This window comes from Sardina pilchardus, chromosome 12 (genome assembly GCF_963854185.1).
Source record: "Sardina pilchardus chromosome 12, fSarPil1.1, whole genome shotgun sequence".
In the NCBI taxonomy this organism is placed as follows: domain Eukaryota; kingdom Metazoa; phylum Chordata; class Actinopteri; order Clupeiformes; family Clupeidae; genus Sardina; species Sardina pilchardus.
In genome coordinates, this window is record NC_085005.1 from 24,166,973 (window position 1) to 24,186,195 (window position 19,223).

General features: G+C 42.2%; 1 protein-coding gene across 1 annotated transcript; it reads right to left on the reverse strand.

The window, feature by feature from the left end:
• Positions 1–2,868: 2,868 nt before the first annotated feature.
• On the reverse strand, positions 2,869–18,188 carry rhag (Rh associated glycoprotein). Its single transcript, XM_062550220.1, has 10 exons — positions 17,852–18,188; positions 11,098–11,281; positions 10,375–10,525; positions 9,840–9,987; positions 8,944–9,110; positions 8,372–8,509; positions 7,650–7,771; positions 5,911–5,984; positions 5,386–5,459; positions 2,869–4,847 (listed from the first exon to the last, which is right to left on the reverse strand). The coding sequence occupies exons 1-10, from the start codon at positions 18,033–18,035 to the stop codon at positions 4,773–4,775; spliced, it is 1,317 nt and encodes a 438-aa protein (XP_062406204.1). The 5' UTR covers positions 18,036–18,188; the 3' UTR covers positions 2,869–4,772.
• Between the last annotated feature and the right edge of the window lie 1,035 nt (positions 18,189–19,223).

Below are 19,223 nucleotides of genomic sequence, written 5' to 3' on the forward strand. Positions count from 1 at the left end.
GACCATGAAAACAAAAAGATGAAACTTGACCCACGAATGCTTGCCTGGGGTTGCTGGTAATTGGCGTTTACAGAAGTGTGACATGTTTCACACCTTTAATTGGGGAGAGCTCTGCTGGTACCTGTGACACCCCCAAGGTAATTATAGGTGTCGGCAAACAAACCTTCACTCTGCATGATGTAAGGTGTTTGTCATATCAACTGTGTTTGTCAACAATATGACTCCCCTCGGTGACTATGATGACAGTTTACCTGGTGTGAAGGTTAAATTAGTAACGTAACTTGTATCGATGTGTGAGTCAACAGTGCTTTGTTTTTGTGTGCATGTTGTGTGAATGTGTGATGCGTTTTTTGTTGTTGTTTTTTTTACTGTTCACAGCCTTATTGTTTCACCAGAGCCATATTGTTTCATGTTTTACTCATTTGTAATATGTGTATTTATATGTACAAATGCATCTGCAAATATACCTTTAATGGTTTCCTTCAACATCTTTGGTGGGTTGGAGACCATTATGGAAATCCTGACTGGATTTTCTCTGCATTTTTACAGAATCCCCATTTGCTTTCAATGCTCCCCTTTAGGCAATATTTCCCATTTGATCATAAGCCAATGGTACAATGAGCTACTGGCTGGTCCACACTGCTACATACTACTACGTTTGGCCATGTAGGCCTAACAATTACAGTACCAAGTTGGTTAATCGAGTTCAAGAAAATCCTCTCCTGGTTCAGCATCACCTGAAGGCCCTCAGCGGCATAAGCTACCTGTAGATGTTCTGGAGTGGATGTCACAGGCCGGGCATTATGTCACACACACTTTGCGCTGGCAACCAATAGATCTGCCTTTTCTTTATTTACCTGGTTTAGGCTTTATCCAGGTATTTACCTGGTTTAATTTCTAAATCACCATGTTTCTGTTAGATTTCTTCCCAAAACCTTTCTATACTTTCTAATACTATTTAGCATTATTGGCTAAAATTATTGCTTTGTAAAAAAAGAGAAACTCAGGTCTGTCCAATTCATCAGACCATATTACGTTAAAACAGTCTAGGTTTGAATGAAACACAACCTTATTGTGTTCAATTAGTCAGTCCAATTGAGTAATCCATTTTCCTAATTTAGTCATGTAAAGTAAGCGTGTGCACTTTGGGAAAAAGGGAAATAGGGCTTGTACTAAACCATAAAACATGAAATAAAACAGTTTTCCGTTCAAACACTATGTTATCACGTTGAACTGGCTTTGCCACAGCAATGAATTTATCAAACAATGTGAAGCACCTACGCAGTGAACCAGTAAGGCACATGAACACATAGGATGCCATGGTGTCATCATTTCATTTGACCCTTTGTAAGAACACTGAGATAATCATGTAGCTAACAGTGTTGGCAAAAGTTTTCACATGAGTGAAAACTTTTGTAGCGGAGTTATAGCTTATGTTATTCTTTGAGATGAACCATGGGTTGTTCCCACCACGAGCGCAATAGGTATTGAGCATGCATGCACAAAGTATCAGTTGTTCCTTGACACATGTTTTCAACTGCAATGAATGCTTCTTACTGTTATACTGTGGCACAACATATTCAAAGCTGTCCTTTAACATCAATGTTACAATACTAGATACATCTATGAACGAAGTAGCTATGTACACAAATTATTTCAAATGAGCGCATGATTTCAGAAAAATAGGCTGATGATATAATAAGTGCATGTATTAGTTGGACTTTACTTTTGACAAAAACACCTCCCGGGCTCTGTGATTTTGTGCGTAATTTTGGCTACCCTACTATTAGCCTATGTATTCTACCATGATTTGTGGTTGTTTGAGCACCCTCTGAGTGCTTTTCTAGTTGATATATATATATATTTGTTTTTTAAATCAGTAGGCGCAGAGAGCCTCACTGTTTGGCAAGTGCTATTCCTGAGTGCAAATGGACACTGTTCATCAGAAAATCAGCATATGACGAGTTCTTTTTAAAATGCTATATCCACCATTTAAATGAAATTTCATAAATCAATTTTTTTTTATGTTGTTTTCCAAGTAATTCCAGCGGACTGTAATTGGGTTATGTTTAGTTGATTTATCTCTACTGAATCAAAACAAAACAACTGCACTGTTATTGATACCTGAAATGCACAATTCAATAACATGACTTATTAATGTTTTCAAAAAATGGATTTATAGCATTATGGAATTGTATTTTCTCTGTCTGGACAGCAGATGGAGCCAAACAAAAAAACTGTACTTTTATTGATACCTGAAATACACAATTCAATAACATGACTTATTAATGTTTTAAAAAAATGGATTAATAGCATTATGGAAAATAGCTTTTCATATGTTCATGGTTCTGAGGTAGATTGATGAGCAATTGTATTTTCCCTGTCTGGACAGCAGATGGAGCCAACGTGCCTCTTGTTGCTTGCTATTCTTTGCCAATGAATTGTTTTATAAACCATGCGTTGTGAGTTGTATAAACCATGTATTATTGATGCTTTCTCTGCTTCTGTAAGGCAGACACTATCCGTGATGAGTGTTTGACTATTTCCAAACAACGTGGAATCAATTTTTGAAAGTCATGTTATTTAATTGTGTATTTCAGGTAATATCAATAAAAATGCAGTTGTTTTGTTTTGATTGAGTGAAGGTAAATTAACTTACAATAACCCAATTACAGTTTTACTGAAATTACTTGGAAAACAACATTTTAAATAATGATTTATGAAAATGTATTAAATTATTTAGATATGGTGTTTTGGAAAATAACTCTTCATATGTTTTAATGTTTAAGTTTAAGTGAAAAAATTATGTTTCTTCAAATTCACCCTTTACTGGCGTTTTATGCTGGAGACAGAAAGATACACAGTAAGTTATTGTATAAAAGCAAGTTTATAAATGACAGTATTCAATACATTCATACAAAGTGTGATACATACAAAGTGTGATCAAATCTGATTTGAACATAAACATTTATGGCCAAGCCTTTGAAAAATAAAGTTGAAACTGGTGCACTACGCTTTAGCTCTAAGACACACATTCTCTACGCTAGCATTTACTGCTACATCTAATCTAAATACCGAGGATCTAACCTATCTGTAGTCTGGTCAGTCTGTCCCTGTTCTCCACTGAGGCATTTAGGCTATTGTTCTTACTTTTACAGAGTAAGTTGTGCATGAGTCTTGACATTGCTCCACTGATGAAACAACAAAAAGCCTTGATACCACTAGTCAGAAGAGGACGATGGGAAGACTAGAGGCAGACTATATCGTTATGTATACACATACATGCTGTATATTTACAAAAAAAAAAAAAAAAAAAAAAAGATTTAAGCAAAAGAAACTAAGGAAAAGAAAAACTGAGAGTGTGAACAGGTACACCTTATACTGTAGCTGTGTGAATCTATCCTAGCCCATCATGCAGTCTGTTTCTATCCGAGTTTAGAGGCCTGAGGCCGGATATCCACAAGGCTCTTTGGGCTCCAGTGTGAATGCCTGACCTGGTCAAATAAATAAGAACAACTACACTGTGCTACTTTGGAACAATTGCATGATACTTAACATTGTATGAAATAAATGTTGAAAGTCTTGCCTTATAGTGTATAGTGAGGTTTGTTAATTGTTCACACTAATATACCATACTGTACATATACTTATAAAGTATACCTTTCATGCATGTTGTGAGTGAACAGAAAGCATATTACTTCTATTTGGTTTCATTTAAATGCAAGTTACAATGAAGACAGTTGTTCCAAAATATCACAACATAAGAATATTTATTGTTTGAACCAGGCTATGCTTGCCCGTGAAGACCAGGCAAGCGTGATATAGTGTGATAGAGGACGGCTGCTGGACTAAAGACCAGCTCACCTCTGCCTCACTCTCTCCTGAGTTATTCATCGTACATTCTCAGTAAAAGCACAGGTGACAACCCTAAATTAAACCCATCAGAGCTTCTCCGCCTCTCTCCACGGGAAAGCTCCTAAAAGTTGCGTCCAGAGCCATCAGGCCAAGAACCTTTCCTGAGAGTGTAAAAAAAGCTTATTGCAAAGGAACGAATAAATCCATGATTGCCCTGATATATTTGTGGTTGTGTACATGTATGGGAGTTGGTGTTGACAGTTTAATGTGTACAATTAATTATCCGCTACTGGTGCTATCACCAATCACTGCCATACATTTGACTGATGTAATAGCATTCTGTATTTTGGAATGTTTTCACACAGAATGTTCCTGTTGATGTTCATAGATCCTCTGCTTACTGTTATAGTAACTAAGGTGTGGGGTAAACAAAAAACGAAATGCAAATCACTGTAAGACCTCTTTAGAATATGTCATTGATAACACACACTAGGTGCATTTTCTGAAGCATGTTCACCCAGCCAAGAAACTTTGGTTTAGCAAACAAATGGCACTAAAGCAATGACAATATGAACAGTGCTTATGGGTGCTATAGTGTGTGTGTGTGTGTGTGTGTGTGTGTGTGTGTGTGTGTGTGTGTGTGTGTGTGTGTGTGTTTGTGCGTGCATGTTCACTAAGGATGAAGTAATGTTGATATAATGAAAAATAAATGTAATTAAAAAAAATGGTACTTTTGGTTCGAATCATGCCAGCGCATGATTATACAATTTGAATCTAAAAATGAAAAGCCTTGCTTAATACACGCCTGTCAAAGCACTCAGGACTTCCATTGCGTCCGTCAGGAACTGCTCCAAATCCACTTGATGACTTTCATGCCTAACTCACAATCACAAAGTGTGTGATATCTGCCCTTGACCCTAAGCCTCGGTCTTATTTTTGGAATGATCTCCGTGGGCCAGACTCTCCTCGTTCTCCTCCTCCTCCTCAGGTACCTGTCGAGAAATCACCCTTTTAGTTATTTATGTATTTATTTTTTAGAACAATTTTAAACAACAATTTTAGAAATAAATGTTGTCATTTGATATGTTGTACCAGAGTTAGCCTGAGTTAGCCTTTTTTAGGCTAATTTACAACTGCAGTCCTCAATCACTGGCCTGATTACAGGGCTGTGTAGTCGCTGTGTAGGTAGTCAAACATCTGCCAACACTGACATGTCAAATAATATACATATAGCTGTGATTAGCTGTGACTGCTGTATCCCCAGCTCATTGCCTCACACCTGGTGGTGTGTGTTGCGAATGCTTGGGCACAAAATGCCTGCATCAACCAGGTGGGGGCTAACACAGTTCGATATACAGTAGATAAATCTAATGAGTCGTGTTGTTATTGTTGATTGATTGACTTGTGGTTTGAAAAATATAAATAAATTACCTTGTACTTGCAGAACAGAAGTCACTAACTTTTCATTAGTGTTACAGTATGAGATTGATATCCTACATTCATTGTCCGCACTCATGGCAATACACCTACCTCCCAGTAGATGGAGTCATCAAAGCAGTTCTGGTCTGGAGGCTGACTCCAGATAGGAATCCTCATGATAAGGCCTGTTATGAGGGGATAAAGATTTTTAATTAAGTATCTTGTTGATTCTACAACACATGTGTCTCTAGTTTTTCAGTCATATTGAATCCGTCAAGAATATCATATGTTCATACATGTTGTCGTACATGTATGTTATACAAAAGCTTCTTGACAATAATCACCAACATCAGACACTTGCTTGCACCTGTAACCTGTGTTATGTTGACCAACTGCATGGCACAGCACAGCACAACACAACACAGCACAGCTCAGCACAGCGCTGAGCAGCCTCCAGTAACACCCACAACAATAACAATCACACTTTTTCACAGTGATGAAGAGGCTTTGAGCTGGTGTAATGGTAACTTGAGAAATGAGGTTGTAATTTTGATTGACAGGCCCAGCATTATGCAATTAGGACTACAGTATATAAAACATATGATGTGATTGAGTGCGAGGGGATCTCCCACCCACCTGTGATGGCTCCACCGACCAGGGCGAATCCCAGAGAAGAGGCCAGGCCTGCCGCCTGCTTGGTGGGATCCCCACTGATGACAGAAAAACAAACAGATTGAATTAGAATAAATGCATTTAAATACTAGAAAAGCACTCAGAGAGCGCAAGCCTCTGTCAAGCAAAAACATAACAACCGCCTCCTGGATCAAGACGGTGATACGGATCACTCCCAAAATGTAATGGCGTCTTCCTTGGGTCATTTCAGACCATCCCTGATTTCATCGAAATCCATCCATAACTTTTCGAGTTATCTTGCGAACAGACAAACAAACATACTGTACATACAAACAAACCCAGACGAAAACATAACCTCCTTGGCGGAGGTAACAATGCATTCAAATATTAGATCATGCTTCCAATTACATGCAGTCAGAGCTTTTGCCTTCTGGGAGGCGCTTTAGGGTGCATTGCCACAGAAGGAACAGATACAAGAACTCCTTTGTGCCACACTCCATCACACTCCTAAACCAGAGGAGATAATCTGAACACTTAAAACATTTTAAATGGATTACAGACTACCCTTTATAATGAATGTTTACTGTATGTTGATATGTTGTGTGTCTGTGTCTTGTCATCTGGTAGATTATGTAAACCAAAATTTCCGTTTTACGGACAAATAAAGTTTTATCTTATCTTATCTTATCTTATAGCATAGCATAGCATATATATTTTTTGATCCCGTGAGGGAAATTCATGTAAGAGACAAATGCGTGCACTGTAAGTTGCTTTGGACCACCATCAACCAATACCTGAACTGGAGTTTTGGAGCTGCACTCCCAAGGTGATCACTTAATCAGCAATATCTCACAAAGACCTCACTGAGGTCAAAACATGGATTTTATGGCCTGCTTTAAATCATCATCTGGGGGTGTATGAACCAGGTGTGGGATGCGTTTTTACAGTAATGTCCTATTGGAGACCCATTACAATACTGCACTTGGCTGGCAAGGGATAGGCTGGCAAGGCTATGATAGCCCTATAGGGTAACATTCACACAGTAATGTGTGAGTCCACGTAATGTGTTCTAATATCTCCTTATCTGGAGGATCATGGCATTGGCAAGGCTTGAAAGCAGTTGGTAATCAAATTGTGGAGTTACGGTACTGTTGCAGTCAGAAAATAGGCTCCGGAAACAATAAAGCGTCCACATTTCCTACTTCACAGTATTGGTATTGCTTGTGCTATCAAACATGTTGTGGTGTAATGGTAACTTGAGAAATTAGGTTGTAATTTTGATGGAGAGGTCCAGCATTATGCAATGTTCTTACAAATAAAAACTGAATTATGACTATAAAACATATGATGTACACACAATTAAACCTTTACAAACTGGTATTATAGACAACAATGACGTTTATGCTGATATTCATCATTTCACTAGTTATGCTTAGAAAGCATGCATCTTTGGATAGTCTCTCAGGCATGTAAGGAATAGTCCCTATATTTGACTACCTTGTACCTTTTTCTGCACCTTGATTGTTGTAATGTAAGTCACTTTGGATAAAAGCGTCAGCTGAATAACTGAATGTACATCTAAATGGCTAATAGGCTCTAACCTGACTTTCGCCAGATCCTGTAGTTCGCTGTCTGAGCTCAGCGAAACGCCTCTGGTGGAGCATGGCGGAACTACAAGGGTCTGGCGACAGTCAGGCTAATAGGCTCTGCAGTCTGTAGTATATCTCATCGTGAGGTCTCACCCTTCAAGTCTGCCCATAGCCGTTGCCACGATGCCAGCCAGGCCACCCAGGATGCCAGGCATGCCGTGCAGGTTGTGGACGCCACAGGTGTCCTGGATGCCCAGTCCTGATGCCAGAATGGGCTGGAAAGGGAAATGACATAATAATCAAAAATGAGGATTCCACCAGACAGCACGTGTTCTGTTGCAGGGCAATCTAGTTGCTACTAAAATATAGTCTGCCAATGTCTATAGGTCTCTTGAATGTGAATGAGCACACACTATGATATTTGCCTATGCATGCAAAGGTGTCTGTGTCTGATGTTTGTAAATTGAGTGATGCACTGTTGCAGTGTGAATGGTCTACTACATGAGTAAAAGGTAGAGTAGTAATTTCCCAACTATTAGCCACGGCTTATACATTGATTTTTGCAAGATTTCTTGAGGTTATGAGGTTAATAAATGGAGCAGTTAATAGGTTAATAAATAAGGGCAGTTCATATGGTATTAATATGGTTTTGTTTCTTTTAACTAGCATAAAACACTGTGGCTGCGGCTGCGGCCTTTGCACAATGCGGCTAATAGACAGGAAATTGCTGTGTGCGTACAGTAAGTGTCTGAGAAATGTACTGTAACTCTAATCCTGGTCACTGTTTTCCATTATATTTTGAAGACATGCACTGGGGGTTTGCCTAGCAGCAGTGCTAACAGCAACACTTCTCGGCGGTCTAGTTTGTAACTCACGGTGAGGAACTTGAAGCCAAGTGTGGAGATGATGCCAGCCAGTAGGCCGATCAACATGGCACCGTACGGGCCAATGGTCATGTTGGCGCAAGTTCCCACGGCGACACCTCCAGCAAGGGTGGCATTCTGAATGTGCACCTGGACAAGAGGTAAAAACAAAGAGGTCAGTAAAACTGATGAGAAGTGTCGAATTTTCTATCCGCTGAATATCTTACACTTTACTGCACTGTTTTATTACATTGCATGTCAATGCAATGTACTGTTATCCCTGTTCTTCTTATCGGGATTATTCTTCTTCCGACCAAAATCAACGATTTATAACACTAAAAAAAAGCTATCATGACAGTTTTAAAAAGTTCAGAATGCAATCGTTTTACTACAAATGTGCATTCACACTCAAATTAGAACAGTTGCAGAGGTTTCCTGTGGAAACGCAGAAATGTGGAAAAAGACTAGTACACGACGAGTTCAGTGTCTGAGTATCAAATGCTGAGACAACTCTTTTGAAAATGGGTTTTGTGTGTGCCGTGCCGTTATCCACTGATGGTATTGGGATGTTACTGTAGGCTCACCATGTCCAGTTTGCCATTGTGCTCCACCAGGCTGGAGGTGGCGTAGGCGGCGAGAGCGCACGCAGCCAGGGAGAAGTAGGTGTTGGTGATGGCTATGAGCTGGGCCTGGCCTGGTTCAGCGATGGCGGAGTTGAAACTGGGCCAGAACATCCACAGGTAGACCGTACCTGTGAGGACCAAACAATTCATCAGCACGAAATAGCGGGCTGCATCATACAGTACATGCTGCCATACTTGTGGTTACCCACCTAGCCAAAATAAAGCTCATGGTGATATCATCATCATCATCATCATCATCATCATCATCATCATCATCATCATCATCATCATCATTATTATTATTATCATTATTATTATTATTATTATATCAATAAAAGGAGGAGTTGGTGGAGGGGGTTTAGTGGCAAAATCCCTCTTGAAATGTTTTCCCCAATGTATGAAGGGAACTATTTCAAGTTATGCAGGTGTATTAAATTCAACGGCCACTAGGGGGCGTTATTGTCCATGTGTTTACTTGAATAAAGTCATTACTTTTGGTCTCATCTGCCAGGGGCTTTCTTGTGGAATAGTAGGAAACTGTGTAGTTGGTTCACCTCTAACTGCTATGTGGGATATGTACAGTAGCAATATTTGCATTGATATGCAGACTTGGACTGGAAGGCTAATACAAGACTGTTGTTCATTTGGCACACATACTGAGGATACAAGAGGATTATGAAGATGGAAGTCTAGTGGTTAAAAAATAGCTCTGACTTCATATCTAGTTATGGTCCCTATATCTCCTGTGGGAGCTTGGATTCGGACACTCCCCACACCAGAGCTGTGCTATGGCTATTTTAACGGCATGACACACACTGGAGAGAGCGGACACAGTGGAGAGCGAGCATCGGCCGTACCGATCATGGCGAACAGGTCCGAGTGATACACAGAGCCGTCGTTCTCGTGGCCGTTCCTCAGAGCAGGGCGGTACAGCATGCGGGCCGCAGCCAAGCCAAAGTAGGCACCAAAGGCATGGATGGTCATAGATGCTCCAATATCAGAGGCCTGAGAGAGAGAGACAGAGAGAGAGATAGAGAGATAGATAGAGAGAGAGAGAGAGAGATGGATGAGGATAAATTACAATGCAAAAAGTTGAAAAATGGCAAATAAATAGAACAATAAATAAAAAAAAATAGAAAGAGGCAAAAATGTAGCTCTTAGCACTGGAGAAGTGCATTAGCCCCTCAATCACCTCAGACTGCATTAGAGCAACTCAAGTCTACTGACAGTTTGAAAAACATGGTCATGGTGTACGCTCTAAATAAACAAAACATTGAAATCGACACCCCAAACAACGCACAAAACATACACCACCGCAGCATGTAGGCCTAAAACATGAATCACTGTACCAAACAACATACAGGACAAAGACCAAATGAAACCATCACTCACTCCCAGAATTTCCACAACTATGTGCTCGTTGATGGCAAAGGTGGTGATCTCCAAGAAGGTCATGAGGAGCAGCTGCACAGGGCTGGTCTTCCCCAAGACTGCTCCGAAGGAGATGAGCACCGTGGCTGTGCTGAAGTCAGCGTTGATCATGCTACAGGAGGGTAAAAGAGGGGGAAGACAGAGACCATATTAGATCGGGTAAACAAACAGTCAAACGAACCACCAAGCTGTCGGTCAAGTGGATGTTTGAGTCTAAGATCTCTTGGGTGTTTGTATTTCACCGCCGAAGCCGAAGCCGAATAAAACAAGTGCAAATTACACATGACATCAGTTATATAATCGCTATTTAATTCACTTCATTTTTTTTATTTATGTTTAAACTATCAAGTAATCAACGTGGACCTTCTTTTCTCAGAAATGGCAGTAATACCAGGGGCCCTCATTTAAATGGTGGGCAAAGAGCAAAGTCTATCAACCAGCATGAACTTGTTGATAGACAATTCTATCTTCTGCATGAAATACAGCATGTGGCATGTGGGAAAATAAACTGGCTCATCAATATTTGCACTTTGAGCCTTCACTTGTATTTGCAAATTGATTTTGCCTAGTTATCAAATTATCTTTAGTTGGACTTAAGACTTGAAATGGTGCTTTGCCCATTATTTAAGTCAGGGCCCTGCCCTGGATGTCAACTGTTTTGCTTCGTGTTGGAATCTCACTCACTTGACGATGCCCACTTTGATCTTGCCGTTATCCATGTGCCAGGCGTTCTGCAGCAGCAGTCCCCACTGAAGGCCGAAGGCGGCCAGCAGCAGGTTGATGCCCACGCTGCTGAAGCCATAGCGCTTCAGGAAGGTCATGAGGAAGCCGAAACCGATGAAGATCATCACGTGGACATCCTGGAACACTGTGAGAGAGGAGAGAGAGAGAGAGAGAGAGAGAGAGAGAGAGAGAGAGAGAGAGAGAGAGAGAGAGAGAGAGAGAGAGAGAGAGACAGGGGTGGGGCACGAAAATGGAGTTGGGAGAGTGGTCATTCAAGGAACTCTGGGAAGTATCGTTCGTCTTGCTGCATTCTTGGAGACTTTCCTTATCATTGGTCCATGTGTGGACACTTTGATTGTTAAAGTTTAGTTCCTGGTGTGAATGACCCTTTCCTCTGTGGGTATGTAGTGCCCTTGATTTATACAAGTAATTCAATGCACAATCAATCCAGAGCACATCTTCCAAATACAGAAAAAAGCAGGATTTTAAATCTTTCTAACAGTAATTCAGTTCTACTGTTAGAAGTAATATACACTGTACATAACTAGATAATCTAATAGTAGCAATGTAATAATGTAATCATATTTTCTTCAACTAATGTCATAATATAATAGTTTGGGGTGACAATCTAAGGATGTCACACCGCCAAGTGATACCAATTACAGTGTTTCACTGTTAGTGACAAATGACCATATGTGTGCATCCACATAGCTAATTAAACCACTGAGATATATGAATAGAAGGGACACTGTTTACAGCTGGTGGTTACTGCAGACCTTTAAATTAACTCTTAAATTAAGTTATCTGGGTTAGGGCTGTCTGTTGTTTGACCCTTCAAAATTCAACCTTTTCAAATGTTAGAAATACCCTTTGCCTGATCGGATCTGTTAAATCCTATTATCACCCGGAGAGAGTAATACTCTATTCTGATCGGCTGGTGGGGTGGCTATTAATTCTCAGGCGGAGTCACTGCGCCTGCACATCAGGGAGTTCTTTGCCTCTCGCTCTCCCTCATTAATTCTGTATAAGCAGGACACCCCGGTGGCCGTTATCTCTTAACTCAGCTGTGTGGTCGACAATAGCCCGAGTGTCCTTGCTAACTCCTTGGCTTATGTGCCACTGGTTGTGATCAATTGCAATCATCCACATTCACATGATCATTCACATGACAGTAAACCTATTAAGGACGGCGTGTGGACATGAGTAGCAATTAGAAGCAGAGTTGTCTCAAATGTCAAAAAACAACAACTTGCTGAGCCTGTTTTGGCATAAACAACCCACACATTGTTTTGACCCCCGCATCCTAGCGACCCATTACTTTACAAAAATGACTAATCCCTATGGACGATTTATTCCCTACACTGGACTATTTGAACTTTCTGATACTACAAATGACCTTACTGTACTGTAACTGACTCAAGGCAGATGAGTTGGGTCGTGAGTCGTGGATCTGTCCGAGGTTTCTTCCTATAAGTATCTCCACTTCAAGGGAGTTTTTCCCCGCCCCTGTTACTCATGGGCTCTTTGAATGTTTTAACACTCTGTAGCACGCCATGAGATGTGTAATGTTTTGGCGTGTTTAATTGAAATTGAATTGAAATACAGAGCCCACAAACATGCAGCTCATTTCCATCGAATTGAGGGGTAAATACATTTGGTTTAGCATAGCACATACTGAGTAGAAACATTTGCAATCAGTCTCTTAGACCGATTACGTCTCGAGTGAAATCCAATGACGTGACACAGAAAGAGGAACACACTACATCTTTAAACAGCTACAAACGGATCCAATCTCCTTACACCTATATTTACACTTCACACAGGTTCTTATAAAGGCGACGTCGCAGAAGCCGGCGGCCTTCCTCGATCAACAGCGATGACAGCAACATAAAGTCAGGGCAGGAGGGGGATGTGGATGCCGGAGCCGGAGCCGGAGCCAGAGAGGGTCCACACACAGGAGCCAGTGGCCCGGGGCAGACAGACGGGGCACTTAGGACCGGCCTCATCAAAGCGCCCGGGCCGCTGGCTCCACGGACAGCAGGATGTGGAGCTCAATCAACGTTCCCAGATTGGGATCAGAGGCCCACGGGATCCATAATGGTGGGGCGTGTGTGTGTGTGTGTGTGTGTGTGTGTGCGTGTGCGTGCATGTATGGGCATATGGTCAACTTGTCTGTCTGTGTATCTAAGTATTGTGTGTGTGTGTGTGTGTGTGTGTGTGTGTGTGTGTGAGAGAGAGAGAGATAGAGAGAGAGTGTATGCTTCTGTGTGTGTCTGTGGTGGTGTGGGGGGCATCTTTGTGTGTTTGTGTGTATATCCGTTTTGTGTATCTGTGCGTGCATGCTTGTGTGTGTGTGTGTGTGTGTGTGTGCATGTGCATGCATGGGTGGGTTCTTCAAATGGGGTGGTGGGAGGATGGCTGCTTCTCCCAGGAGAGGAGAGACTTCACCACCAATAACTGAGACAAGGTCTAGACTCTAGCATCTACGCTTACGCTAGTCCATTTCAGTGCTGCAGAGAGGGTCTCATCCATCATCTCTGGGATCAAACAAAGGTGTGTCCAGGACTTTTTACGGGAACACAGAGGAAACAGATGAAGCCCCAAACCCATTCATCTCTCTGCGTGGCTACCTCATCGGGCATCTGGAAAGCCCATCAAGGTGTGACTGCCCGGGGAGAACAATCGTATCGCCTGGCGTCCAGGCTGACCCCCCCATTGTTGGGATCAGAATTGTGGGGACACGGTACGGTATGGGGACAGGACTAACGCCCTTCAAATCAGACTCTCATTTTATGATTTGATGCGTTTTTAAAAATAGGAAGGAAATAACTATATCCATCAGTCTAATCTCCTCTTGAGGAAGTGTGTGTGTGTGTTTGTGTGCGTGCGTGAGTGTGTGTGTCTCTCTGTGTGTGTGTGTGTGTGTGTGTCTGTCTGTGTGTGTGTGTGTGTGTGTGTGTGTGTGTGTGTGTGTGTGTGTGTGTGTGCGTATGTGTGTGTGTCTGTCTGTGTGTGTGCGCGTATGTGTCTACGAGTGTGTATGTGTCTATGTGTGTGTCCGCGTGCATGCGTTTTCCATGATAAACAGTGTCTGGACTGCTCTATGCTACACCCATATCTGTCTCAACACTTGAGGCCATCTCCCTCCCCATAGGGATAGTGCAGCTCTCCCTGGTGAGACACTGTATGGATGGTACTGATAGAGACTCAGCCTAAACAGGAAGAATGGCTCCTCTAAACAGATCCAACTTGTCCTGCTACTACAAGCTCCTGCCTTATCGTTAGCACCTCTCATGCGAGAACTGTAGCAATGACTGATACAGTAATTTCCCGCATATAAGCCGCATTGTGTATAAGCCACAGGACAGTGTTTTATGCAAGTTAAAAGAAACAAAACCATATTAACATCATATTACTGTAACTGCCCCCCTGTATTAACCTAATATCTGAGGAAATTTTGCAAAATCAATGTATAAGCTGCGACTAATAGTCGGGAAATTACGGTAGAGCAGTTTGATTCTCTGAAGCAAATGTGGGAAATTCACTTGAGTATCACATGTTGTTGAGATTTACTGTCACATACTGTCACACCAATTAGAATTCAGAAGCATGCTGTACAGAATCAACATCGCAAATAGTTTTGCAACTGTTTTTTTTTCTTTATTTTATTGCTGAGATGACACTTTGCCTCATGCCAGACTCCCAGAACAGGTATGGATTTTCTTTGCCAGATGGTTTCAAAGGAGCCGCCACGTCAACATTATCTCTCTCTAGGCCTTCACCTTTGACTTATCCTGCTGCATACTGCTGTTTGATCCCCTCGTGACAGCATTGGAGGGGCAGGGTGTGTGTGTGCGTGTGTGTGTGTGAGTGTGTAGGGGGTGGTGGGAGTGCAAAGAGAGCATGTAGGGGGGTAACTAACATTCTTTAGCTTCCAATAGACGAGGAATTCCTAGTCGTCATCTCGGCAAAACTGCTACCAAGAAGCCAAATAGGTATAGCTGGTAGTAGTTTTGCCAAGATGACAACTAGGAATTCCTTGCCTATTTGGCTTCTTGGTGCAACTGCCACACAATTCCAACAACATGTTTTTTTTCCCCCGCTTGCACAAAGAGCGGACACAGCCCATGAAATGGCTATAGGACATACTCCCAGTGGAATGGGTTGTGTAGACCGCAGGTTATGCGCGGTTGATTTTGGACTCAGTGGTTTCCCATGCAGCTCAGGCATGGAGTTATGGTCTCTGGTTGTTCCCACTGAACTTCCTTGCGTCCCCTTCGTCCCTTGCACACACACACACACACACACACACACACACACACACACACACACACACACACACACACACACACACACACACACACACACACACACACACACACACACACACACACACACACACACATTTAACTGCAATCCCGCGTTGAGCATTGTGAGCTTTAATTAGGTGAGGTGTAACGCCACCAGATAACAATCTGAAGAACTTTCCAAGTTTTTTTTTTTTTTTTTTTTTTTCTGGTTGTTGTTGAAGTTTATAAGGAAGTGTTTGAATGTTTTTTTTCATCTGTATAATAGCTCAATTATAATCTCTCAGCATTAATTTCTCCCCTGACAATGATTGGACACTTTGTTCCACCGTTTCTTTTTTTTTCTCTCTTCATTCACTGCCCTTCATATATTTTCTTTTCTTTGAAGTAGTAATTGCAGTGGTCTGGAAGGCTCTGCGTAGATTACCAATACTCCTGCACGGCATGGCATGCCACAAAACATTCCCACAATCTCTCCGTGTAGTTGTGTTTGTTTTCCCTGGTCTTTACCATGTTATAGAACTCCCAAAGGGTCAGAGGCAAGCGTGATCCTGAGACACAAACATGAGGCGTAATGAAGGACAGTCTTATTATGAATGTATGCTCCACCCCACCGCACCACACACACACACACACGCACGCACGCACACACACACACACACACACACACACACACACACACACACACACACACACACACACACACACACACACACACGCACACACACACACACACATATACTGTACACACACACACACACACACACACATGCACAGATTCACTCAATACAGACACCCCACTCTCTCTCACACACACACACACACACACACACACACACACACACACACACACATACACAATGCCTCAAACGATATGCACAATTATCCCATGTATGCATGGAATTTTTCTAACTTGATTAACATGTAGATCAATGAGCCTCTATGCAAACCAAACACTCTCTATCAACGAGGAAAACTTAAGAAAAGACTACTTCTCCAGCTGTCCCAAGCGTTGAGATGTCTGAAATGGCTATGGTGTTTTCTGATGCCTGGTATCTACACTTGGCTCATTTGATCTTGTCATCATTGCAAACCCTACTTGTTTGCCAGTAGAAACCCCCCAAAATCATTGGTCAGCACCCTCTCTTTTCCATGCATGGGTTTTCACACTGCTGTAGATGACTGCAAGGACCAAATGTTGGACTTTAACTTTAGCTTGTGTCCATTGATCCCACGCCCCAAGCATCAGCTCCTTGTCTAACTGCACCCTACCATACCATACATACATACACTGAGACGACGGTGAAGAATCTGTTCAAAGTCAAACTCAGATACATTGTATCTACTCATGAGGGTGAGCTTTAACGGCAAGGAAGGCCTCTTTTATAGCTTCGTGAGATGCAGTTATTTTCATGTGGGCTCTGTAGATATGAAAGGATCACGGTTGCAGCAGGGTGGGGGCCCTGACGAGCTTCGCGAATTGACATGCAAGATAACGCCCTGGTCAGAGTCTACATTCATTTAGAGTTAGGGAACCTTCCTCTCCATCTATCTATCTTTTTTTCCTGTCTTTGGTCCTCTCTTTCCCCCTCTCACTCTCACTTTTTCCCAGAATCCTTTGTGGAAGTGTTTTAATGATCTTGTGATGGGGTAGATTTAAATAGCCCTTGGCAGCTCCAAATTAAAGTGCATTTCTTCCGTGAGAATCCTCACTTATCTACTCTCTCACACACACACGCACACACGCACGCACGCACACACACACACACACACACACACACACACACACACACACACACACACACACAAATACACACACACACACACACAGCCAGAGACGACCCAAGTTATTTGGGCATCATTTTACATGTACAGAAAGTATCCCAGCAGTAATCCCACCTATGCATATGCACACATTTGGCTCCCAGGCACAGACTGACCAGTTAAACACACCATCCAATGTCTTGTGGTAGAACAGTTTATGCAGTCAGCATAAGAATACACAGGCTAATTACATCACCTAAAAATATCAAAGCAAGTGATGCTTTTCTGCATCAAATCAATTAGCCAATCAATCAATCAATCAATCAATCAATCAAATCATCCCTATTTATTCAATCAAGTCAACCAACCACTGGCTGTTTATTTGTAACTCTCAGCAAAAAAGTGATGGGAGTATTGATTTCTGCACATCTGACATCTCCAAACATCTCTCACTGCTTGGACAACAACACCTAAGTGACTCCTTGCTACACCTTCTCTCTTGGGCCTACTGACAAAGAGTGGAGATGCTCCAAACTCCAAACTTTACATTGTTTGCAACAACCTGAAGAAGAACAGGGTACGCGCTGGGCTGACCCATAGTGACCCGAGCGACCCCATAGTGAGATGAACGTGTGGTTACTTACTGGGGTACAGGCTCAGGGGGTCACTCTCCCCGTGGGGCTCCGTCTTGTTGCTGTGGTCATCGTGATGCGAGGATTTGCCGTCGTCGTAAGTCACAAACACGGCGTAGAGGATGATGGTGATAATCTCCAGGATCAGCGCGAGGATGGGGAACTTCAACCTCATGTTGGTGGCGTACGCTGGCATAGTCAGTCCTGTCTGTCAACTCTCTGGGTTATATATCTCTCTTTCTCTCCTTCTATCTCTCTCTCTCTCTTTCTCTCTCTCTGTCTGGCACTCCTTGGCTTCAGTGCTATCTCTCCTTGGTCAGGGGCCCTGCGTGGTGGTGACAAGGGGGCCAAGCCACTAGGACCTGGTTTTAAGAGGAGCACAGGTTCTGGCACGGGCCAATCGAAGCCAAGAGAGGCGCAGGCTAGACGGTCACGCCCCCAGCCGTGCACTCTGCTAGTGGGGATGGGTTTCCTTTGCCTCTGTGCGTGCTCTCTCTCTCTCTCTCTCTCTCTCTCTCTCTCTCTCTCTCAGTCTCTCTCTCTCTCTCTCTTCCTGTCTCTCTTTTCTCTTCCCCTCTTTCTCTCAGTCTGTCACACCCCCTGTTTATACTATTAGCATGAGTGACAGAATGAGGCATGCTTACCAGCTCAATGGGTCCTTCAGCAGCAAGGCAATATGGCAACCCAGGGTTGGATCCCATTTTACATTAACTTGTCTTTATTACAGTGTTGTTAATTTAAAAAAAAAAACACTAAAGGCATAAGGTTTGTTACAAACACAAACCCTAACTGATCTTGTGATATTAGCTAACATTGCAGGTACACTGTGTTGATTAATGACTGTAATCACTGTTTTTCTCAGTCACTTTGGTGCATTGCTCAAGTCAGAATCAAAACTCTCCAAATTACCAGTTCAACCTAAACATCATTTAGTTACTTGCACAAAACAAAAAAAAGCGTACTATTGTCTGCTGTTTTTACATTATCAATAGCTAAAGCCATGTCAATTAAAATGCATTATAGATTCTCTGTTGAATAGTTGGTAACACTTTACAGCAAGGGTGCATGAACTATCATGAATTCATGTATGAATTAATTAATAGAAAGACTGTTGAGATGGAGTGCTACCTGGAAAATGTGGTGCTAGATGGTGCTCTTTGGTCAAAGGCTTAATAAGTGTCCAAAAAATTGAAAGATACCAAGGCACTCATCTAGTAGAAATGTTAAAAAGCCTTTATTCTACTTGCCAATTCATTGATTAAAAACATACTCCGACGCGTTTCGGCTGGAAGCCTTCGTCAGGGAGTGAACAATCTCAGAACAGAGACACTTCACTCCCTGACGAAGGCTTCCAGCCGAAACGCGTCGGAGTATGTTTTTAATC